Source organism: Kogia breviceps, chromosome 19 (genome assembly GCF_026419965.1).
Source record: "Kogia breviceps isolate mKogBre1 chromosome 19, mKogBre1 haplotype 1, whole genome shotgun sequence".
Lineage (NCBI taxonomy): Eukaryota > Metazoa > Chordata > Mammalia > Artiodactyla > Physeteridae > Kogia > Kogia breviceps.
This window is the reverse complement of record NC_081328.1, coordinates 15,818,567-15,842,795: the sequence shown is the minus strand read 5'-3', so window position 1 is coordinate 15,842,795 and position 24,229 is coordinate 15,818,567. Positions and strand designations below refer to the sequence as shown.

General features: G+C 54.1%; 2 protein-coding genes across 12 annotated transcripts in view; one reads left to right on the top strand and one right to left on the bottom strand.

The window, feature by feature from the left end:
* The first annotated feature begins 3,715 nt into the window (after window positions 1-3,715).
* Window positions 3,716-21,806, top strand: LGALS9 (galectin 9). Of its 5 annotated transcripts, XM_059047892.2 has the most exons (11): window positions 3,902-4,005; window positions 10,434-10,525; window positions 13,066-13,267; window positions 14,087-14,197; window positions 15,676-15,771; window positions 17,402-17,437; window positions 17,981-18,031; window positions 18,683-18,724; window positions 19,192-19,280; window positions 19,380-19,542; window positions 21,336-21,806. In XM_059047892.2, the coding sequence occupies exons 1-11, from the start codon at window positions 3,967-3,969 to the stop codon at window positions 21,480-21,482; spliced, it is 1,068 nt and encodes a 355-aa protein (XP_058903875.1). In that variant the 5' UTR covers window positions 3,902-3,966; the 3' UTR covers window positions 21,483-21,806. The 5 variants fall into 5 exon arrangements, with proteins under 5 accessions (XP_058903876.1, XP_058903875.1, XP_066877523.1 ...); XM_059047893.2 differs by lacking the exon at window positions 15,676-15,771 and having other exon boundaries at window positions 3,716-4,005; XM_067021422.1 differs by lacking the exon at window positions 17,981-18,031 and having other exon boundaries at window positions 3,903-4,005.
* NOS2 (nitric oxide synthase 2) overlaps window positions 19,020-24,229 on the bottom strand; it is a 40,612-nt gene continuing 35,402 nt past the window's right edge. For all 7 annotated transcript variants that reach the window (XM_059047914.2, XM_067021419.1, XM_067021417.1 and 4 more), the window contains one exon: window positions 19,020-23,714. In XM_059047914.2, coding sequence (XP_058903897.2) covers window positions 23,595-23,714 — 120 coding nt within the window. In that variant the 3' untranslated portion in view covers window positions 19,020-23,594. The remainder of the gene's footprint in view (window positions 23,715-24,229) is intronic.

Here is a 24,229-nt window from a genome sequence, read left to right as displayed (position 1 = left end):
TTGCTGGATCATACGGTAATTCTATGTTTAGTTTTTGAAGGAACCTCCATACTGTTTTGCGCTGTCGGTCTCAGCCGACGTAGTGATGCTGTTTGGGAACACCTTGGGGCACCATGTGGGCCTTTACCTCTCATGGGAGCCCCACGGGCCTTTCCCCAGCTGGAGCCAATGCTGTGGTTGCACCCGCCCTTCTGCTTCTTATTGTGACTGCAAGACCCAGCTAGGCAACAACTATCAGGGAGCTTTGAAAAAACAAGGATTATTACTCTCAGGCCCTGAGGGCCACACAGCGAGATCAGCCAGTGGGGAGGAGTGCGTGATAGTGCAGACCTGGGGGTCCACCTTTATTGTGGTCCAAGAGTGGGGTGGTTGGGCAGGAAGAGAAATGTGGGGTCACACAGTTATCTAGGTTCCCCAAGACTTTCTACAAAGGGGAGCTTCATGGGTGCGGCCAGCCTAGGTGCTTACCTAGAAGCTGTCATACAGCTGGTGATGTGTTCATTCAAGATGGGTGTTTGAGGGCTACCCTGGTGGCGCAGTGGTTAAGAATCCGCCTGCCAGTGCAGGGGACACGGGTTCCATCCCTGCTCCGGGAAGATCCCACATGGCGTGGAGCAACTAAGCCCGCGAGCCACAACTACTGAAGCCTACGTGCCACAACTACTGAAGCCTGCGTGCCTAGAGCCCGTGCTCCACAAGAGAAGTCACTGCAATGAGAAGCCCGCGCACCGCAACGAAGAGTAGCCCCCACTCGCCACAAATAGAGAAAGCCTGCACGCAGCAACGAAGAACCAGTGAAGCCAAAAATAAATAAATTTGTTAATTAATTTTTTAAAAAGTTGGGTGTTTGAAATGGATGCTTTGGCAATCAGAAGCTTAATGCCAGGCACTTAGGATCAGGCATGTACACTACGTTTCCAGTGGCAGCCTAACCATTTCACTTTCCCACCAACAGCGCAAAAGGGCTCCTTTCTCCACATCCTCATCAACACTTGTCATTTTCTGGTTTTTTGATAGTGTGAGGTAGCTGACTCATTTTGAACAGATCCTGTGGTCTACAGTTCAGAGAACAGAGAGTCTCAGACAAGTGTCTGGGACTTTGACACTTAAGACCTTAACACCAGAGCCAGGCCCTGGAACGGGTTGCGGTGACGGCACGGTGAAGCCAGGCTGCTGAGGCCAACAGTGCCAGGCACTGGGTGTTGAAGACACCTCCTTACTGTCTCTCCATTCGTCTGAAAACGCATTGGCCTTAGGGTTTGGCTGTTGCCTCTCTCTGCAGGGCAGGAGTAGAGGGCCGTGGGCTCTCCTCTTTGGGCTGGATTCACTGTGACTTACTTCCAAGGCGCGTGGCGATGCCAAAGTGTGTGTTTGCTGGAACGCTAGCTGTCCCTGCGTCTCCCTGGGCTCTGGGAGTCTGGGGGATGGGTTATTTTTATTTTTTAATTTTTAAATTAATTAATTGGCCGAGCAGGTGTTAGTTGCGGCATGTGGGATCTTCATTGCGGCACTCGGGATCTCTAGTTGGGGCATGCAGGCTCTTAGTTGCAGTATGTGGGATCTTGTTCCCTGACCAGGGATCGATCCCAGGTACCCTGCATTGGGAGCAGAGAGTGTTAACCACTGGACCATCAGGAAAGTCCCTTGGTTTTGTTTTTTTTTAAAAAAAAAACAGTACTTTATTCACGTAAACACACAGATCCTAGTCTGCTGGATGAGTTTATACATTGTAAACAGCTGTGTGACCACCATCCAGATCAAGATCCAGGACGTTTCCAGCACTCAGAAGACTCCTTCGGGACCCTCCCAGTTGGTGCCCCCCACGGGTCACCGCTATTCTGACCTGTTGTTGGATTTTATGTAATCAGAATGCTCCCAGCCTGTGCTCACTTGTGTCTGGCTCCTCTGGTCAAATGTGAGGTTCATTGATGACCTTGCCTGTATCTGTGGTCCTTTTTATCGCCGAGGTCTGGTCCATTGTAGGCATATGACCATTCGTTTTTCCTTTCCCCTGCTGGTGAACAGTTGTTTTTTCCAGTGCGGGGTTATGATGAGTAAAGCTGTTGTGCACACGTGCATATATTCTCACCGTCTCTTGGGTAAATATCTAGGAGCAGAAAAGCTGGGACACAGGAGGGATAGATGTTTGACTTCACTATGTACGATCCACCAAGTCTCCAACGCTGTAGTATTTTACACTCCCGCCTGCAGTGAAGGAGAGTTCCAGTTGCTCCCTATCCCAGTTAATGAGGAAATGGTCCCCATGTCCCTGGTGTCAAAGAGGATTGCAAAGAATTTCCCCTCCTCTTCCTCCTTTCTGCTCCAACTGTGCCATCTGTCCCTTAAATCTGGTCAAATTCTGGTTGATCCAGGCATCTAGTGGGGATGGATGGTAGACGGAGGAGGCATGCGGCCTCAGTCTATAGGAACATCTCAAAGAAGTCAGTCTGCAAATCCTGGGGCACTCAGGCAAGCGCAAGAAGGGAGAGAGGTGGAGACACGTGCACAGCCCCGGGGCACCTGCTACCCACGCGGTGCCTGTAGGATCCTTAGCTGCTCATCCAGGCTTGACTGCGGGGCCCTGTCTCTAGCACAGGTGAGGACGTGCTTGACTTCAGGTAAGTCTATTGTCACTATGTCTTTCCTCCCTGCTCCCCTCCCCAACCCAGCTGATCCTGAGTCTCTGTTTCAGTCAATCATTTCCTTTAATAAGGTGCTGGAGCCAATTAAAGACAGTTTATTCAATATATTGCCCGCACCTCCATGTCACTTGGAATGTTCGGTTATGTCCACTCCCCATCCTAAAGCCCAGAATCAAGGGAGAGAAGAGAAGAGAGAAATTCATAGAGAGGAGGGATCAGAAGCTCCCAGAGCAACATTATACACAAGGATAAGGTAACTCCATTACTAGGTTTTCTATTTGCAAAACATTTCTTTCTACGTGATTATGATCATTTTTAAAAGATTTATTTATTTGCTGCACCATTTCTTAGTTGCGATACACAGGATCTTTTTTTTTTTTTTTTTTTGCGGTACGCGGGCCTCTCACCGCTGTGGCCTCTCCCGTTGCGGAGCACAGGCTCCGGACGCGCAGGCTCAGCGGCCATGGCTCACGGGCCCAGCCGCTCCGCGGCACGTGGGATCCTCCCGGACCGGGGCACGAACCCGTGTCCCCCGCATCGGCAGGCGGACCCTCAACCACTGCGCCACCAGGGAAGCCCCACAGGATCTTTTAGTTGCAGCATGCGAACTCTTACTTGTGGCATGCATGCAGGATCTAGTTCCCTGACCAGGGATCGAACCCATGTCCCCTGCAGTGGAAGAGCAGAATCCTAACCACTGGACCACCAGGGAAGTCCCTACGTGATTATGTTTTTATATGAGGAATAGAATTTTAAAGGGGAAGAATACCTTTTTGAGAACCTAAGTAGCCTCATATGGCTCAGGATGCCAGTAGTGAGCTGTGTGACCTTGGGCATGACCCTTAAGACTCTCTGAGCCTCAGTTTCTCTGTCTGGAAAATGGGTATAACCAGGCCTTCCCAGCTCCACCGCCAACCCATGCACAGGCAGCGCTGTTGTTGTCTGGACACTCATGACACAGCCACACGCTCACGGGCAGTGTCGTCTAGTAGCTCGCTGCGGTGTGAACGTGGTCAGGATCTCTGAGCCTACATGAACCTCTGTGAACTATTCGGTCACGGGTGGAGCGCAGGAGGAGAGTGGACTGAAAGGGCGCTGGGTGGGGATCACCCACTTCCCTCTCCCAAGTATCATCCTCCACCCTCCTCCCTCGGCAACCTACCCTTCTCCCGTTCTCTAAACCCACTTCCTCTTGCTCCTGGCTCCTCCCCATTGACTAACTGCCAAATTGCTTTGGTTTCTATTTCTTTGTTAAGTCCTCCCCAGTGCAGAGGACTGCCCTGTCAGTGTGCAAAGTGGAAGCGGCCACGGAGACGGTGGAGAGATGGCCTTCGGCGGCACCCAGCCTCCCTACCTGAACCCAGTGAGTTCCGGGGCTGTGGGTAGCCTCAGGCAGGGGGAAACAGCTGTGGGGCTCTGAGGAAGCAGCTCTTGCAGGTGGAGGGGGGTGGCATCCCAAAGAGAACACCACAAGGGCAGAAATGCCAGCTGGGGCAACCTTGACACAACTTCTGCTCCGCACCCGTCTCCCTGGTGCCGTTCGGGGCTGGAGGTGTGAGCATCACCAGCATTTGTGCGTCTGACAAACGTTTACTGAGCTCTCTCTGGGTGCCTCTCCTGTTCTGGGTGCTCAGCGGGGGAAAGAAGGGCCTAAGTAACAACTAGAAAAGTGATGGCTTTTTTTGCATGAAGGGAGAAGTAAACAGGGCTTCTGGGGAGATTAACAACCCAGCACGGCAGTGAAGGGCACTTACTTTGAAGATGGCCTCTCTGGGGTCAGCCATTTACTAGCTGGGTGACCTCAAGCACGTTACTGCTCTTTGCCTCTGTTTCCGCATCTGTATAATGGGGATAATCCTTAAGTCACTGCCCAGGGCTGGGGTAAGGATTAAGTGGAGAGAGCTTGGATGGTGTCTGGCCCACTGTGGGTGCTCTGGAAGTGTTTAGAATTGCTACGAGTCTGGGGGCAGCAGGGAAGGCCTCCCAAGGAGGTGTCTGCTCCCCGAGGTGTGAGTGAACAAGGCAGGGCCGGTCAAGGGTGTCTGAGAGGGACCATCTCAGGAGTTAGGGGAGGAGCGGGGCTGCCCCTGCACTGAGGGGCACAAAAGGCTGCCTTCTGTGCCTTTTTGCCTTCTCTGGGGAGCCACTGTAGCCCGCGGCCTTTTTAAACCCTCATCATCCCCATGTCATAATGGAAAACGGAGGCTCAGAGAGGTGGAGGCCCTTTGCCAAATGTCCCCAGATGGCAAGTGGCCGAGGAGGGAGGTGTCTTGATTTCCCCCCCAGCCCAGAGGAAGGAGGTGCCCCAGAGAGAGCACTGGGGGAGGCCGTGGGCCCGCGGGTGGCAGTCCAGGCCCAGGAGCTTTCTGTGGTCACTGTGTCCTGGGCCGGGCCCTGCAGTAGGAGCCTCTCCCGGCCTCCGCTTCCCAAGAGGCCGTCAGGTGCGCTGACGGAGCCCTTCATGGGGAGCGGGGGTGGGCGGAAATAGGTGCTGGGGAGCTGCTGGCGGGCAAACAGGCCAAGCCCACCTCTGCAGGGGCCCCGGCGTGGCCTGTTTGCTCTGGGCAGTGTCCAGTGCCCCTCCGTCCATCTCGTGAGGGCTCCCAGGGTGGGGCTGGAGGAAGCTGGGCCGCCCAGTGGGTGCCTCCACTGTGGCCTCGGGGTCAGAACGTGTCACCTGGGTAACTTGCTCCATCAGGTGGGCGACCCAGAGTCCCTTCCAGGCCCTGACGTTTTATTATTCTGGAGATGTGGTGGGTTTTTTTTTGAATTATTATTATTATTATTATTTTTGGTGGTACGCAGGCCTCTCACTGTTGTGGCCTCTCCCGTTGCGGAGCACAGGCCCAGCGGCCGTGACTCACGGGCCCAGCCGCTCCGCGGCATGTGGGATCCTCCCGGACCGGGGCACGAACCCGTGTCCCCTGCATCGGCAGGCGGACTCTCAACCACTGCGCCACCAGGGAAGCCCCTGGAGATGTGTTTTTACCGTTTAATCCTTGGATTCAAAAGCCAAAGATTTCAAATCAGAAGGAAACTCCTTCTATGGCAGCAGAGAGTCAAAACAGGGCCTTGGAAGTCCAGACCAGAAAGAGGCTGGGTGCAGACCTCACAGGCACCCGGAGCACCATCCAGCCCACCTAGCCACCCTCTCCCAGGCCACCCATTGACCTGAGTACCTGGGACCTCACTTCCTCCAAAATGCAGTGGGAAGTTCCTCTGCCCGGCCTGTCTGCTGAGGAGGCCACGCCTCCAGGACCTGCCTCTGGAGCCGCCCCCATTCCTCACCCACGCCCCACCGGCCTCATCTGGCCCAGCCCCCAGAGGGCCAGGAGGGCAGCTGGTGTCACAGTCAGGACAGGACTCGCTGTTTTGTCCAGGGGAGCACTTGGTAAGCCAGGAGCGAGGATGTTCTGGGCTTCATCGTGAGAAGCAGACCGTGTGGTGGTTAAAAGCATAGGTGCAGGTGTTCAAACCCAGCTCTATCTCTGCCCGGCTGTGTGGCTTTGGGCAAGTTATGCAACCTTCCTGTGCCTGTTTTCTCATCTGTAAGTGTGGCACTAATAATGACCAGGGCTGTTATGAGGGTAACAAGGTAACACAGATGGGGAAGGTTGGCCACCAGAAGGGCAGCAGTGCCCTTTGGCTAAAAGCTGTCCCCTCCGGGTGAGCCCCCTGTGCCAGCTGTGGCTGGGTGGCCTCTGTGACACTGGGCCTCCAGAAGAGGGCTGCCCACGCTCTGGCCTGTAGGGCCTGACTCTGCTTTCCAGACTGGATAGGAAGAGGAGGAAAAAATCCTCAGCCTCCAGGCACAGCCCAGAGCTGAGAGCAAGTTCTGACCCAGCAGAAAGATTAAGTCATCCTTATGCAGACAGCTGCTATTGTCAAGGCCTTCCAGCCAAGGGCTTTCCACTTACTTAGCCTTTCACCTAATCCTGATAAGCACCCTGCCAGGCTGGCAATGCTATTGTCTCACTGTTCTGAGGAGGGAATTGGGGTGCAGGCAGGTCAAGTGACTTGTTCAACATCAGAGCTGCCAGCACAGGGCACTGGGAGGACAGCCCAAGCTGTGGGACCTTAAATCCAGCATATAAACACACACACACACACACACACACACACACACACACACACACACACGTACACGTACACGTACACGCACGGAGGTGTCCTGGGCAAGCCAGGCTTAAAACAATACAAATTTATTCTCTTACAGTTCTGGAGGTCAGAACTCTAAAATCCAAGTGTCAGCAAGGCTATTTCCTTCTGGAGGTTTCAGGGGAGAATGTTTCCTTTTTTTTTTTTTTTCTGCAACTGTTGAATCTCAAATGTTTTCATCTTTTTTTTTTTTAGTGATTGTTCCATTTTATTTTTAATTAATTTTTTATTTTTTTGGCTGCATTGGGTCTTTGTTGCTGCGCGTGGGCTTTCTCTAGTTGCTGCGAGCCGGGGGCTACTCTTCGTTGCGGTGCATGGGCTTCTCGGTGCACGGGCTTCTCATTGCAGTGGCTTCTCTTGTTGTGGAGCACGGGCCCTAGAGCACGCAGGCTTCAGTAGTTGTGGCATGTGGGCTCAGTGGTTGCGGCGCACAGGCTTAGTTGCTCCGTAGCATGTGGGATCTTCCCAGACCAGGGATGGAACCCGTGTCCCCTGCATTGGCAGGTGGATTCTTAACCATTGCGCCACCAGGGAAGTCCGAGAACGTTTCCTTGCCTTTTCCAGCTTCCAGAGGCTGCCTGCTTGCATTGGCTTGTGGTCCCTTCCTCCTCCTTTAAAGCCAGCAGCTTCTTGCTTCTGTTGTCACACCTCCTACTACCAACTCTCCTCTTCTGCCTCCCTCTTCGAGGACCCTGTGACTACACTGGGCCCACCTGGATAATCCAGAATAACCTCTACATCTCAAGATCGTCAACCTAATCACATATGCAAAATCCCTTTTGCCGCGTAAAGCCACATCTTCACAACTTCCAGGGATTAGAATGTAGACATTTTTGGTGGGGCAGAGGGGAGGGTGGTAATCATTCAGTCTACCATACCCTCCTTGGAGTCAACCAATGTTAGCAGTTTCTTTGAATCCTTCCAGAAATGTTTTATTCATGGGAAGTAAATATATGTATATAGCCTCCCCAGCCCATTTTTAAAATAATACATGTGGCATCATTCCGTATCAGTTCTCAAAGAGTCCCCTTCTTCCTCTTCTCTTCGTGTTAAGGCTCCATAGAACCCATTGTATGGAAATACCATAATTAATTTCACCGTTTTCTTCTCGGTGGACTTCTGGACTCTTTCCAATGTTTTGCAATTATGTGGCAGTGAATAATCTTGCCTTTGGGATTATACTCAATTTGAAGTAATCTTGTGTTTCAGAATTTGAGGGCACCATTTAAGACAACAAAATCTCACAAAGCTTGTTTTTGGGGAAATGCTTCCTTAAGATTAACCTGTACTGCCCGCCCCCATTATCTACACATGGCTTCCTCCATTCTGCCTTCCTTCTGTGCCCTCATGACCCCATCCCAACACACTCTGCTTTCAGTTCTTTATACATTCGTGTGAATATGCTTACGGGAAGGGCCCATACTTGCCAGCAGTATGCATTTTAAGCCCTGTCTGTCATGATGGTGTGAAAAGCTTTTAAGAGAATTTCAGGCTTCAGCAAACAAATGAGGGGATTCTTTTTCCAGGAAGTACGGTATGCTGGTCTGTAACTGTGTCAGGCTGATTCTACTTCTTCAAAATCACTGGCATGGACAGAGACAACAGAAAGAACTCAGAGATGTAGAGAAGCCATGATTTGCTTAAGGTCACCAAAGTATTTAATGGCAGAGTTCAGACCTAACCTGAGGTGCCACAAAAGGCACCTTTCCCAAAGGTCCATGGAGAGCAGAGTCTGTCTGAATGGGATCCTGGTGTTACAGGTTATCTCCCAGGGTGAGCTGTGCACACGAGTTAGGAGGGGTTTCTCTGGATTCTGAGTGGTTGTACGACTCAAGGACATAGGCTAGGACTGAATTGGGTTGGTGGGTGTTTTTTGTTTGCCTGCAGAGTGTTTATTTTAACTCTTTGCTGATGAAAATTTTTAAATTTAGAGAGAATAGTATCATAAACAACAAATACCCATCATTCTGTTTCAACTCATGACCTATCTTGCTTCATCTCTACCCAACCCTACTTCCCTTTCCACTCCTGGATTATTTTGAAGCAAATCTAGATATATCATTTCATTGCAAATATTTCATTATATGTCTCTATAACAAAGGAACTCTTCTACAATCCTTTTTAAAGGATTTTTTCCCCCAGAAATTAGATTTACAGAAAAAAAATTCCAGATTTTGGTCTTCTCCTAAAGACTTGGAAGCTCTGCCAACACTGGACCTGGATGGTAATCACTGGTTACAGCTGAGTGGACACTGCCTCTTTAGATAAGGAGGATGATGTCTACTTGGCCTCAGTCCCTAACACTCGCCATTGTACCCTACCTGGCCAGCTCACCTATACACATCTCCTGCCTGGCTCCTGTACACATTTACTTTTTTTTTAAACATCTTCATTGGAGTATAATTACTTTACAATGGTGTGTTAGTTTCTGCTTTATAACAAAGTGAATCAGTTATACTTATACATACGTCCCCATATCTCTTCCCACACATTTAATTTTTGTAAGGAATTGACTTAAAGGAGAAGGTAAAAAAAGACTTGAACAACTTGAAAAATGTGAAAATTGACTAGGAGATAGAACTATGTTTAAGGCAGTTTGTAGAACCACATTAGATAAAAGGCATTCAGGAAGGAAGCTTTGAAAGTTGAGACATAAGCAATTTAGGAATTTTGATTAGAGAGACAAAGGTGGAAGGAAGCAGAGGGGCAGGAGGGAGATAACCTACTATGTACCAGTCTCTTCCACAGACTTTTTGTCACTCAATCATCAACCTCACTCAGAAGGTGGGATTTATCTCTATTTCACAGATGAGGAAATTGAGGCAAAGAGAAGTTAAATAAACTTCCCAAGGCCACTAAGGTAACAAGGAGCCTAATTCGGATTTAAATCTGGAGTATGCCTGGCTCTAAAATGAGGCATCCCTCACCGTAACCATGGATCCTTTAAAGAGGCTCAGGAAAGAGAATGTGACAAAGTGATGGAGGAGGGGTGGAGATGTCACATTAGGACTTTGGAGGATGCCAAGGGCCTGGGGGAAGGAATGGGAACCCGGGAACAGGAATAGAAGAGGGGGCTGCCCCGTGGTTGCAGAGGGCACCTGGGAAGAGGCACTTTCTCAGGCGGTGGAGGGCAAAGGTCATGGTCACCACTGTTCTCGGGGTGGGATGGGCAGGAGAGGGGAGGATGCCTTCTTCTTGGCCTGCTCAGGTGAGCAGAAGATTTATCCTCGAGAACAGGTTGGTGGGTCTCTTTGGTCCCTGGGGCCCCCTGAGTCCCCAGCCAGGGGACTTCGCTAGGAACCTGGCCTGGGGTCCAGCAGCCCCCTCCTCACTCCCCTGGTTCCTTCCCATCCCAGGGCTGTGTACATGCCGCTTCTTCCTCTCGGCAGCTGTCACGTTGTCCCTGTCACATCCTCTCAGAGCCAGAGGGATCTCCTTCTCACAACCTCAGAACATCTGTGTGACTTCCTCGCTGCAGGCCTGGAAGGTCCGTGGGGCAGAGCCTCCATCTGTCCTGTTCACAGCTGCACCTGGCGCCTAGCCTAGTGCCTGACACCCAGGCCAGCCCCCAGCAAGTGTTGAAGGGGATGGAGAGAAGCAGGCCGGCCCACTGACCACTGTCTCCTCCCGCAGGCCATCCCCTTTACTGGGATAATCCAAGGGGGTCTCCAGGACGGACTTCAGATCACCATCAGTGGGACCGTTATATATTCCAACGGAAACAGGTACCTGGCATTGTTGTTTCTCTCAGCCTTGCCCCTCAGCGAACCAGGGTGCTCTCAGCTCCAGGTGGTCCACCCAGCATCCTCCGAGATGCCCGCACCTGGCTCAGGGGATGAGGAGGGCCCGGCCCCTGCCAACAACGCACGGCACTCCTGCCATCTGCCAGTAGCACCCAGGGCACCGTTAACCAGACTCCCCAAAGACGGGGAAGGGGATAATGGGAGCTCCCAGTCTAAGGAGGGAAGCAGGCCAGCCCAGAGGCAGAAGTTCTAGGACTGAACACTGTATGCTATGACCCCGGGTTGCAAAAACATCACCTTCCTTCATTTCCTATAGCTGCCCTCACCTGCTTCGGAACCCTCATTTGGTCTGACGTGGAAATAGTTAAACTTGCCATCAAAGTTGTAATTTGGTCTCTTTCAGTTTCAAGCTCTTCTGGAAAATGCTAAGTCAATTCAAAAAGTAAATATCTTAGCGCTGTCTCCAGTGCTCCTCCTAGCTCCCAAGGGCGCTTCGCAAATATTCTCAGAGGCAGGAGGGTCCTCGGATGCTCACGCAGCCCCGGCTGACCTCTGCTGAGGTCCGGGTGGCTCGGAGGCCTGGGACCCATGCCCAGTTTCGGTGGGGTCCACGTGGGCTGCACCCTGAGGTCCACAGTGCCCCCTGGACACGTGGCCCTCTCCCAGAAGCCTCTCTGTCCCAATCCCAGCTGGCTTCTGCCCCTACTTTTCCTCTCACCACTTTGCATGGGGCCTGGGGACCTTCTGGATCCCTTGAGGCCCCTCCCAGGCCCAGCCCTACCCCTGCATCTAGATTCTAGATGACTTCCTCTGCCATTGCTTCCCCTCCAGGTGGACACGGCCACACTGACCATGGGGCTTTGAGAGTCCTGAGTGCCCCCAGGGGACTCGGAGGGAAGTGAGGCACCCAGATCCCCCCAAACTCTGCCAGCATGGGGTTCCCAGACCTTGACTCTGAACTTCCATTGCTTTCTCTCTCCCCCGTCCTCTGCCTACCCTTTCTCCCAGTGCAGGAGGGCTTTCTACTCCCACCCTGTCTAACAGGAATCTCTCCCTACCTCCGAGGGTCCCCCTTCCGATGAGAGCTTTTGCTCTCTCCCTTCCTGGGGGCAGGAATTTTCAAAGGAACACAGGAATGAAGCTGGAGGACCGCAAAGAGAAAACTGCACCTAGAGGTATTTCAGAAACACTATTCTCCACTTTAAGAGGAACAGGGACTTAGATTTTCTCATTCCAGAGTCACTTGGAGCTTCCTTTCCCTTTGGTACTCCAGAGGGAGGGCGGCTGGGCTCAGGGCCACGCCAGTTTCCCACAGGCCCCGCTGCTGAGGTTTCACAGAGCGCTCCGGTGTTGAGGACGGCATCCAGAACACACGCCCCGTAACCGAGAAAGAGAACGGGCTCTGGGGACTTCCCTGGCCCTCCAGTGGTCAGAACTCCACACTTCCACTGCAGGGGGCACAGGCTTGATCCCTGGTTGGGGAACTAAGATCCTGCAAGCTGTGTGGCCAAAAAAAAAAGGGGGGGGGGCTCTGTAGGTAGGGGCTGTGTCCATCGAGGGCCACCCTTGGGTGCAGGGCAGTGCCTGGCTCTGTGGGGCATGACATGGGAGCAAGGCGTGCTCTCTGACTGCTGTGTGTTTGTTGGGGAGACCAAAGTGACCCCGAGAGGCAGGCTGCAAACCACACTGGTGCTGAGTTTGGGGAAGGCGGTTAGAGCCAGACTCCTTGCTGGAGACCCTCAGAACCTCAGACTGGAACTTGGTTTGGGGACACGAGTGAGCTCCGTCTGGGAAGAGGCAGAACAAACATTTATCGCGCCCACTTTGTGAGCCAGGTCCCTCGGAAGATTCTTTTGTTTCAGTCCTCGCCTTAGAGTCAAGGCTGTACCCAAAAGAAGTTGAGATGGTGAGGGGCTTCCTCCGAGGAGAGATGGGAACAGAGAGTTGCTTGTCTGGGGGCCTCCCCTGGGGTCTGGGTCCAGGCCTGCTGACCTCACTCAGGTCAGGTGGACACACACCAACCTCTACAGGGGGACAGACGCGCACGCGGAGGTCCCCACGCGCGGAGAGCTAGTGTTTATTCTATGCCTCCCCTTTAGACACCATCTCTGTAGGCGTCCCATCAATGTCACGCGGGACGTGACGCTTTCCATTTGTCCTCTTCTCTCTCAACTGAGCAGACGTGGGCTGGCCTCCAATGAGCGGCCACTTGGTGCAAAAGGTTCTCACTCCGAGGCACATTTCTCGCCTTCCATCTTGGATACAAATTTCTTTACCCATTTTCTACTTATTTTTAGAAAATCACACTGTAAGGGCAAAATGTGGTGACTGCACAAAAACATACTAAGTGCAAATTAGGTGAGCAAAAAAGACGGCAACAACTAAGGATGCGTACAAACCAGCCACGCAGGGTGTAGGCAGAATCCCAGATGGATGTCAGTCAAAGGCGTGAGACCCTCCTGTTCCCACCCTTGGCGGTAAACCAGGATACCGAGAGCACTGTCTGATTTCCCTTGGCCTAGGTTTGCTGTGAACTTTCAGACCGGCTACAATGACAATGACATTGCCTTCCACTTCAACCCTCGGTTTGAAGAAGGCGGGTATGTGGTCTGCAACACGAAGCAGAAAGGAAGCTGGGGGCCTGAGGAAAGGAAGATGCAAATGCCCTTCCAGAGGGGGTGTCCCTTTGAGCTCTGCTTCCTGGTACAGAGCTCGGAGTTCAAGGTGAGCAGGAACTCTCCTCTCTTCCCTTCGGCTGCCTGTCCCCCAGCCTGATCGAGAGCGGTGAATAGCGTTTAAATAGTCACCTGAGCAACACCTTTGTACAGAGAAGAGGACCATTTCCTTGTAAGGATGCAGTCTCCTTACACACCTTCACCTGCATCTACACGTGCACCTGTTGCTTCTTTTACTACGGAAATAAGCACTCGATAAGTCACCATGGTGCTTTTTGGCCTCCTGGGTCTTTAGAGTCCAAATCATTTCCTTTCCTCTGCCCTTCCTCCACTCCAGGTCCCTGGTAACATTTGTTTTTGTTACATTGTTGCAGCCTTTATCCAGGTGTTATTAATGGCTTAGTTTTGCAGGGCATTGCAACCTGCTTTTGCAAGAAGAGCAGTGTCTCTGGGCTTGGGGAGACAGGAGGGGGGCTGAGTACATCTGTGTCTGTGCCTCTCTGTGTGAACATGGATGTTCCCAACCCCTCAGCACGCAACCTGACGTCACCTCTCCTCTGCTCCCCGTGAACATTTGTATGCATGTTTCAGTAACACCCCAGGTGACCTAAGATTAGAAAGACAAACAACCATAAGAACGAAAAAGCCAACAACCAGAGCCACTTAGGGATTGTGTTTGGATGCACTTTGTGTCACAGGCATGTTCCTGTAACTGGTGCAGCTCTGAAGGCTGATGCCCCAGACCTACGGGGGATGGATGTGAAAACTAGACACAGGTCTAAACTTCTAGAAGCAGGGGTCCCAGAAGCTTAGGTGAGTTCCCATCTGGCCAGGGACCCCCTCCTGGAACACGCACTCCTCTTGGCAGGTGACGGTGAACGGGAACCTCTTCATGCAGTACTCACACCGCGTGCCCTTCCACCACGCCAACACCATCTGTGTCACGGGCGCCGTGCAGCTGTCCTACATCAGCTTTCAGGTCAGACTGTCTACCCGGCACCCGCCCCCAGGGGCCGGGTGCAGGGCCCGGTCCATTGCGCCCAGGTCCTGCTGCGTGGGTCCAAAAGTGCCAGCCAGTCTCCTTGCCAGGTGGCTCTGGGGACACACCTCTGGCTCCCCCGTCCTGTCCTTCTTGTGTCGCTATCTCTGTCTGGGACACCTGCTTCAGTCTCCCGGGCTCCTAGGCCACTCATCTCTGTCATTCCCACCCTGGTTAGGAGGCCGTGTGGTTCTAGAAAAACCCGAGGCTTGGGAATCAAACTGAATCCAGCTCAAATCTCCAGCTCTGCCGTTCTCATCGGCTGGGGGATCTCAGACAAGTGACTTCGCCTCTCCCAGCCTCAGTTTCCTCACCTGTGGAAGGAGCAGGATCTCCGCCACCCCATAGGTCCATGTGTGAGTTCAATGAGGCGATACACATCAGAGGTCACAGAATAGCCAGCATGGGCCACACTTGGGTCTATTTGACCCTCTCTGTGCTTTAAAATTTTTGAATGTGTTACCAGCATCTAAAAGGTCAGCAGAGGATTTTGTTTTGTTTGTTTTATTTTATTTATTTATGGCTGCGTGGGGTCTTTGTTGCTGCACGTGGGCCTTCTCTAATTGCGTTGAGCGGGGCTCTAGAGCATGGCCTCTAGGCACGCGGGCTTCAGTAGTTGTGGAATGTGGGCTCCAGTAGTTGTGGCTCGCGGGCTCTAGAGCGCAGGCTCACTAGTTGTGGCGCACGGGCTTAGTTGCTCCGCGGCATGTGGGATCTTCCTGGACCAGGGCTTGAACCCCTGTCCCCTGCATTGGCAGGCAGATTCTTAACCACTGTGCCACCAGGGAAGTCCCTCAGCAGAAGTTTTGCAAGGTGAGAAAGTTCTGGAGCTTGATGGTGGTGATGGTTGCCCAGCTATGGGAGTCGACTTAATGCCACTGAACTGTACACTTAAAAATAGTTAAGATGGTCAATTTTATGTGCATTTCACCACAGTTTAAAAAAAAAAAAAAAAGGTCGGGCGATAGCACATGGTAATCTGGATTTCTGGCTTTTTGTGAAAGCTGGAAAGATTGGGGTATGCTGGGCCCACATTCTGCAGGGCCCCAGGCCACTGGCTGGGAGCTGTCGGCACCACTTTGGTATTTGAGTGTGTACCCTGAGTTGGGAAGACACACAGCAGGCCCTTGACAAATATGAGGCCCTTTCTCTTTGGTCCTCATCTCTCATATGCCTTCCCTCCCTAACTCCCCCTGTGGGGCTGGGGAGAGAGGAGAGAGAGACGGAGGTGGAGAGAGAGAGAGACAGCCAGCCTGCCCTCACTGCCTGGAGCCTAACCTTCCCTCAGCTGGTCCTGGACACCCCCACTCCCCCTGCTTTTGCCTGTCTGTCTCCCTCTTGCCTGGCACCTGCTTTTCCCCTCTTCCTTGGCTCCCTTAATGCTTCTCTTCACCCCATGGCACCTTTTGTTTTAACAGAACACCGGCGCAGCTCTCATCCAGCCCGCCTTCTCCACGGTGCAGTTCTCCCAGGCTGCCTGTTTCCCACCCAAGCCCAAGGGGCGCAAACCGAAAGTGAGTTCAGTGGAGGCCTGGGGAGGCTGAGCTGTCAGCAGGAAGGACAGAGCATCCGAGATGCTGGTCCAGCCAGCAGGCCAGCCAGGGTCTCCAGGCCCTGTCATGCCCAAGGGTTCCCTGCCTCCAGCCACACCCCCGGGCCCAGAGCTGGGGACCTGGGAGTTGTCCTTGGCTCTTCCTTCCTCTTCTTATCTCTCCAGGGCACCAGTACCTCTCTTCCCAAAGCCACTGCCTTGGTCCAGGCCATCTGCCCCCTCAACAGCCCGACCACGGCCTAGTTCCCCATGCCCCACTCACCCACCACAGTGACCTTCCTATGCACAAATCTGATCACGTCCTCCCCCTGCTTTAAAGTCCTAAAGGCCCCAAGTCCCTCTAGATAAAGTCCAGATAGCGGGACCTGCAGAATCCTCCCCGGTCTTACCCCAGCCTCCCTCCCGGCCTCATCCCTCACCCAGGAAGCTCACGCAGCCTCCACAGCTCACCTGGGGCTCTCTCAGACCACCGTGCTTTCTGCACATGCTGTCCCAGTGCTGAAAGCACCCTTTGCCACCCACCCCCAGCCAATCCCGAATGGCCCGTCACAGCTCTGCTGAAGTGTCACTCCTCTGGAGCATTGTCCCTGGAGCAGATCACTGGATGCCCTCCCGAGTCACCACAGACTTTGTACATCTCTGTGTTATGCCAGCCGCCATGTCCTGCTGTAACTGTTTATGTGCGTCTCCTCATCACTCTCCTCCCTCCTTCCCTACACCCGCCAGGCCCTCTGTGGGCTGGGATTGTAGGTGGTTCATTTGTGTATCCCTAGCATTTTGCACACGGTGCAAATGCCGTAGGGCCTCAGTTGATGAATGTGGAATAGGTTTGCAAGAGGAGCAGTCTCCCGGGTGAAGGCAGGGTCCCAGACAGGAAGGGGAGCAGGGCCTGGCCCTTTCTGTGGCCACTCGAGCAGTGGGGACTGGGAGGAGGGCTGTCTCTCTACCCAGCCTTCCCGGATGCAGCTGGGGCACCTGCCTCCTGCCATGCGGACACAGGACTGGTGGAGCGGCAGGGAGCCTTTGCAGGGCAGCCCGACTCTGGCCCTGGCCTGGGGAGGACAGGGTGTGGTGGATACAATCAGCAGAACAGGGTATATATACCATTTGGATTTTCTCTCTTGTTACCTGGGTGAGCTTGGGCAAGTTGCCTAATCTTTCTGAGACTAGTTGCCTCACGGGCGAAATAGGAGGCAAGGATGCCTCCCTCATTGTAAAGTCTTGAAGCCAGAGCCTGGCACACAGCAGGCCTTCAGCCGATGTAAGTTTTCACCTTATGGGTGAACTGTGGCACCAGGAGTAATGGCTTTGCCTCCGGGAGCTAAGGGAAGCGAAATGGTCTGCGTCAGACACACCCTCCTCTCCTTCTGAAGGAGCCAATGGGAATGTTCCCCTTCCTCCACCCCAACCCCTCCCCAACCCCACTGCATAACCGCAGTGTACCCGGGGTGCTGGGTGAGAATCTGGGCGCCTAGAAGGCTCAGGAGGGAGGCCGCGTGTGGGGAGGCGCTTCTTACCACAGCCTCTGCCGCCATGTTACTGCCGTGTGGCACCAGGCGTTAATCACCGTTTTGGTTTCTCATCCCCTTCAGCCTCCAGGGATCTGGCTGGCCAGCTCGGCTCCCATTGTAAGTGTCTTGCTATGTCTTCGGAATCTCTTCACTTCGACTTTTCCTGGGGGTTAAAAGGAGGAGCCGGAGCCAAGCATGGAGCCTCTCCCCTTGGAGGGAAGGGCCACCAAGGCCAGACCCTTGGGCCATCTGCCCGGCTGGGGTGATGGTGGGAGGGTGTTCGGGGTGCGGGGAGGGGTGGCTGGCCCAGATGAATCAGGAAGGAGCCCCAGTGGCCGCTGGTTTGCTCAAGGCCCTGCCACTCTGTGGGCAGCCACAGGACACCAGGGTCCCACATTCACTTCTTCCTTCTGCAAAGCGAGGCTGTGCTAGAGAGATTCCCCTGAGAAGAAAGATGCAGGCCACAAATGCAGCCATGTTTCTTCTCCAGAGAAGAAACGCCTCTCCCTGGTAATTTGGGGGCGTCTGGTCAGGAGGATGGGGCTGGTTACCAGCTCAAGAGGACCTCACCTAAGAGGAGTGTTAAGTGGTGCCCTCTAGTGGCAGGTGTCAGTCTTCACACCGGTGAGAGCCGGTGAAAAGGGGGCTTCTTTCTTCCAGACTCAGACGGTCATCCACACCATGCAGAGCACCCCCGGACAGATGTTCCCTGTAAGTCTGAACGCTCTGGTCAGCTCACAGCCCCACCACGTGCCCCCTTCCCAAGGAGTGAATTCTCTAGGCCCAGAGTCAGGAAGAAAGCAGTTTAGCAAGGAAGATGGGGACGTTTGGGGCTGGGCCCTCTGCTTAGGAGAAACACACGTAAAACTCTCCTTGGGACAGTAGAGATTCTGGATCAGGCTGGATTTACCCAACGACCCAAGAAATAGGTCCCCTAGGGACCAACCAGAAAACTGGTCCTTCTGTCCCTGAGAGGGGAGTGCAGTGGTCCCAGGATCTGGATTATGAGACCCTCCATCCTGAGGACAAGCCCCCAGGATGTCACTGCTGATCACAGGCTTAAGCCGCTTCTCCTCCTCCCCCTGCCGGTGCAAAGCACACGGGGGGCCTGGAGTCAGTGGGGCTGCCCTTGGAGGGGTTGAGGGGCAGGTGACCATGATGGGATCCAGGGACACGGCAGGAGTCCTGCCAAGACTGACATGGGAATGAAGGTGACTGGGAGAATCCAAGGCCTGAAGCCTCACGACCTCAGTCTCCCATTGCAGCATCCCCTCTAGAACGTGCGAGGGCGTGTGTGTGTGTGTGTGCGTGTGTGCGTGTGCACGCACTCACTTACTGAATTTCCCGATCTCTTTTCAACAGAATCCCATGATCCCACCCATGGCATATCCCACCCCAACCTACGTAAGTGGTTTCTCTGGGAAGGGTGGAGGTCTGGTTTGTGTTGTGCAGGGTTGGGGTAGGGGGAGAGGAGAGGGCGGCTTACAAAATGAAAAGCAGTCCCTTAGTAAACTGAAGTTCTGGAAACTTCCAGGTAACTTAGAAGACTTAGGAAAGGCGCTTTCACCTGGAAAATCGTCCCTTCACCATGAGCATATTATACGGTCTTCCCTTCTCAGCCCAAGCATCCTTTGTGTCCAACCAAAGCTCTTTTCATGATAGTAAATGCCCATTAATTTGAGGAATGCTGGGAAGTTTTCCTTTGCCATTTACTGAGCCAAGTAAAGATACCATGGATTTCTTCCTTGAAGATACGGGCACAGTTAAATTGTCGACTGAGAGTCCAAATGCACAGAAGTTGACATGAAGTTTCTCTTGCAGCGGCGGCTGCTCTGGCTGCTGCTGTCTGACCTGCCCCCTCCTCCCCACAGCCGATACCTTTCTTCACCTCTATCCCCGGTGGGCTGTACCCCTCCAAGAGCATCACGGTGTCGGGTACCGTCCTGCCCAGTGCTCAGAGGTAAGCCAGGGCTCCTGGGGAGAAGAGACACCCCAAGGTCATTCTGGCCATTCGCCCGGCTCGGGGCAGAGAGTCCATGGGAGCGGCCCATCCCCCCAGGTTCTATATCAACCTGTGCTCCGGGAGAGACATCGCCTTGCACCTGAACCCCCGCTTCGACGAGAATGCCGTGGTCCGCAACACGCAAATCAACAGCTGCTGGGGGTCTGAGGAACGAAGCCTGCCCCGACAGATGCCCTTCTCCCGAGGCCAGAGCTTCTTGGTGAGATGCTGCAGCCCCGAGCTGGGAGGGGCTGGGAGGGGCTCTCAGGAGGAGCAGCGGGCGGAGGTCATCTGGGGGCACCTTGATCGAGACAGGAGCTGATGCCTCTGGGGTGAGGACTGGGCCCAGAAGAAGGGGAAGTGTTCACCAAATTCCTGCTATTATCATTTTACTGTCACTCTCCCACAGAAGGCAGGTGGCAGGTACTACCTGCTGTTACAGGTGAGGAGACTAACTCACACGTGTATGTTACTTGCTAAGGTCACACAGCCAATCGGTGCCAAATCGAACTCAAGAATGAGGTCATTCATTCACTCACTCACTCATTCAACAGTCATTTATCAGCTATCTCATCCAGGCCCACTTTGAGCAGCAAGTACCCCAGGTACTGGGGGGACAATTAGGAAACAGTCCAGGTCCTGCCCCCATGGAGTTTACAGTCAAGGTCGGGGAGGAACACGGAAACAAATGTATGGACAGATCGCTGCAGAATAGCAACGGGTACTATGCGGAGAGCAGAGTAGAATAAGAAATAAGTGAGCCGGGGGCGGGGGCCGTGATTCCTTAGGTGGGGGCAGAACTTGGAGGAGGCCCCAGCGCAGGCGGGACCTCAGTGGTAGGAGGAGCCCACCTTGCAAAAAATCTAAGGGGCAGGAGAGGGAGCTGATATTATCGCCGAGGCAGAGGGTCACGGTCGTGGCCTGTCTAGGAAGCAGGAGGCCCAGGGCTTCTGGGAGAGCGCGGAGGGGGAGGTGGCGGTTGGCACTGACGGAGGCCTGGATGACACAGAGCCGGGTTCTCGACCCTGGCTACGTACTCAAATCACCTGAGAGCTTGAAAAAGAAAAAGCAATGCCTGGTCCCACCCCAGGCCCACAAGAGGGTGAGCCTGGACACCTGTAGTTTTAAATATGCCCTCATGCTCCTCACCCAGTGCTGAAAATGACCGATGTAGGGCCTTGTGGGTCATGGATTGTGGATTTTAGCCCAGGGCGTTGGTGTGTTTCAAGCCAGAGAGCAATATACTTTGAGAGCTGTGTGACCTTGAGCAAGTGACTTAACAGCTCTGTGCCTCAGTTCCCTTATCTAAAATATGGGACTGCTAGTAATCTTGATCTCACAGAGCTGGAGGAAGGAAATGAAATCGAGTTTGCGACACGCTTAGGACAGTGCCTGGTGCGCGGTGTCTCTGCTGCTGGTGTTAGCTATGTGACGGGGACGACGGTATTTTAACAGCTGTTCTGCCACTGCCTCTGGGAGAATGTGGGGGTGGAAGAGACAAGTGAGGAGGCTGCCGCAGCAGGAGTGCAGGCACCGAGCACTCCTGTGTGCCAGGTCCTAGGGGCGTGGATGACACAGGACAGCATTTGTGTCCCTAGAGGCTCAGGGTCCAGCTAGAGGGTGAGGATAGGGGTGGGGGACACAGCCTGGGTGGGGGGGGTCCTGACTCGGCTAGGAGGGGCTCAGCAGGCGGGGAAAGGCCCGGAAGGCTGGCTGCAGGAGGGTGAGTCCTGAAGGGGGAGTAGCAGTGAGCCACGCGCACAAGGTGTGTAGAGCGCGGAGCACAGGGGGACGGGCGTTCTGCGGGGAGGAACAGAATATGTAAAAGCACAGGGAAGGAGAGCATGAGGCGTGTTCGGGGAAGAGTGAGTCCTTCGGTGTGGCTCGAATGCAGGTGTGGGTCTTGCTTAACTATCGTTTGGGGAAGGCGGGAAGGAGGGAGGGAGACGTGAGGCTGCCTTCGGCTTTGAGGACAGTCCAGGCGGGGTACAGATGCCAGGGCCTCTCGTCCAGGTGTGGATCATGTGTGAAGCCTCCTGCCTCAAGTTGGCTGTGAATGGGCAGCACCTGTGTGAATACTACCACCGCCTGAAGAACCTGCCCGCCATCAACAGCCTGGAGGTGGGGGGCGACATCCAGCTGACCCACGTGCAGACATAGGCCAGCCCTGCCCTGGGCTGCCGTCTGGCTCTGCTCATCACCCCCACCTGCCCCGGATCTGGGGCTTTGCTGGAGAGACCACGTCCTTGGCCGGCTCTGCTTCTGGCCAAGCCCACCTCGTCCCAAGCCGCCAGCTGTCACTCCACGCAGGAGGTAGTATCCTCGGCCCCCTCCCCTTCCTCCAACCTTTAACCTCTCCTCCTCCCAGAAAGCTACCCTGATGACACCCCACTGGTCCCCACCAACGGACAGGAGCCTTCTCAGCAGGGGTCTCTCCCCTTTCCCAGTGTCCTTCGAATAAAGAAAGAACAATCCTCGTCGGCACGTGTGCCTGGGATGGTCACGGTTTGTCTGGAGACCTTCTGGAGTCTCTGGAATCGGGGAGGTCCAGGCTGACAGAAGAGAGAGGAGACAGCACGGGCTCACTTTGATCAGCAGGTGGTTCCTGACATCCGGGCCTGCTCCCGGCGGGTCCTCCACAAACCCCGCAAGGCTGTGGGAGAGAGCTCAGGCCTCTTGGACTGGCATCGCTGATGCGGGAAGTTTGGTGATGGAGGTGAACCCAGGAAACGGCCCCATGCTTCTGACACGGCCAAGGGCTGGGCTGGGCTCCCGAGAAGCCGACTCGGAAGACAGGCCTGTTTGTGTGCTTCTGCTGTGAGTTCCCTGGTGTCGGGGGGGTCAGGGTGTGCGTGGGAGAAAGAGATTCAGCATGTGGGGTTCTGCAAGTCCCTGCGCCAGGGCACGGGGACGGCTCTGTGTCCTCACGATGCTGACGCATCCTGCTGGCTCCAAGAATCCTGTCCTCGGGAAGCAGGGTGCGGCTCAGAGCATCCTCCCAGCAGCAGTACCAGCAGCACCTGGGAGCGTGAATTCCGGGCCCTGCCTCGGACCTCCTCAGCGCCGGCCACGTGACAAGACCCCAGGTGGTCTGCCGCACGCTGGAGCGGGAGAGGCACTGGCCTAGGGGTCCGTTGTGCAGATGCGCCGCTGGGACGCTGAGGTCGCGTGCCCCTTTCTCCCCCACTACCAGACCCGAGCAGGAGCGGTGGGGGGGAGAAGTGGGCCCGGGGGGGCCAGTGAAACAGAGGCCCAACCCAAGCCGGAAGCCAGATTTTGCCAAACCCTCACTTAGCCCCCTGGCTGAGTTCTTTCCTTGCTCTCACCGGGCTCAGTCCCTTGAGAAGCCTTCCCCGGGAAAGATGTGTGTCCTTCCCTCACTGCCAAGTCCTTGACATGCAGCCCAGCCTCACCTGTGCTGTCACCCAGGGCCCAAATCATCACTGGCCAAACTTTCACGAAACAGGCAGCCCCAGAGCAAAAGGCGGCGACTGCCTAAGACCGGGCTGTGGTCCAGGCCTTCGCTAAAGGCCTGGCAGCCTCGCACCCCTGCCACACCCATGTGAGACGCCTCCCGTGTGACATGCAGCTCATGCCCGCAGGCTGGCCTGGCTTCCTCACCCCCATCACGGGTCTTCAGATGTGCACAGAACTCCGTGTGCTGTCCCCATACCCGGTGGGCATTTCAGAGGAGCAACGGGGCCACGCTGATATATCCCTTTGTGGGGGATTTTTGTCCAGGCTGTGGCACCCCCCAGTCCCCAACTCTATACAGCTTAAGGCTGCTTTCCCTACAAAACACCCACACGCACATACAATGTGGTTAAAATAAAATGCATTTCGTATAAATATCTCCATCAAGGAGTCATACAAGGAAGGCTCAAGAGGCAGACTGAGGTTTGTTTTTTTTACGTACAGAGGCATAAATAACTGTACACGGGCAGCTAAATACACAGTGACGTGACAGCGCCCCCTGGTGGTCACCCAAGTGGTGGAATCAAGGAAGTCCATCCTTCTCACCCACTGGCCAGGCCTGGCACTGCAGATTTAGTCTCCAAGGGACCGGGGAGGCCCATCTCTCCATCACCCCGGGAAGGGGCTCACTCAGTCCAGGCTGCTACTGGGTAGCAGGTCAAGTAAAGCGTTTGAGAGGGAAGGATATGGGGAAATAAAATGTGAGGCTTGGGGATATAATCTCCCTCCAATATCCCCAGTCCTGTGACCTCAGAAAATCGAGAGTTGGCGCCATCCTTAAATTCTACGGTGGCAGCTTTAACTTCTCCTGTGGGCGCTTGGAGTTCTGGTATTGCTGGGAAGCCCTGCTGCCCCATCCTTTTTCACCTCATAGGGAAATACAGCACCAAAGATATCTTCATGATAGCGCTTCTGGCTCTTTAAGGGAAAACAGAGACCAAGGTGTCAGCTCTGTTGGCGCAGCCACCTCTCACTCATCAGGTCCAAGCTGGGACAAGCCCCAGGGGTCCCCCTGCTTCCCCATCACACCTACACTCATGAGCCATCTGCCTTCCCAACTGTCATGCTTAGATTATACTTGAATCTCACTTAGACTATGTAACTCTCATGAACACCTGCTCTGGCGTGGACCACCAAAGCATCTCCCCAAGCTTTATGATGGACGCTAAAGCCTGTCCGGTGCTTGTCCCACAAGGCGCTCCAGGAAATGTGGGCTCTGAGACAAATGTGGTTGGGAAATGCCGTGTACTTTCTCCCGGCCTTGAAGTGCCACGAGGCACAGCAGCCTGTCAGGGGCTCTGAGAGTCTTGTAGAAAAAATCAACATGTTTGCCTTTGTTTAACTGAGCAACCAGACCAGGATGTACAGTTAGGCCTTCTAACAGCCCGACCAGCTCTGACCTCCCGCCACCTCTAGGACTCCTCTGAGCCCAG

Excerpts from the sequence above, each read along its gene's own strand:
- LGALS9 (XM_059047892.2), top strand. The coding sequence starts at position 3,967 with ATGGCCTTCGGCGGCACCCAGCCTCCCTACCTGAACCCA. Across the intron at positions 19,281-19,379 it reads GTCCTGCCCAGTGCTCAGAG|GTTCTATATCAACCTGTGCT; the intron begins GTAAGCCAGGGC and ends CCATCCCCCCAG. Across the intron at positions 19,543-21,335 it reads CCCGAGGCCAGAGCTTCTTG|GTGTGGATCATGTGTGAAGC; the intron begins GTGAGATGCTGC and ends CCTCTCGTCCAG.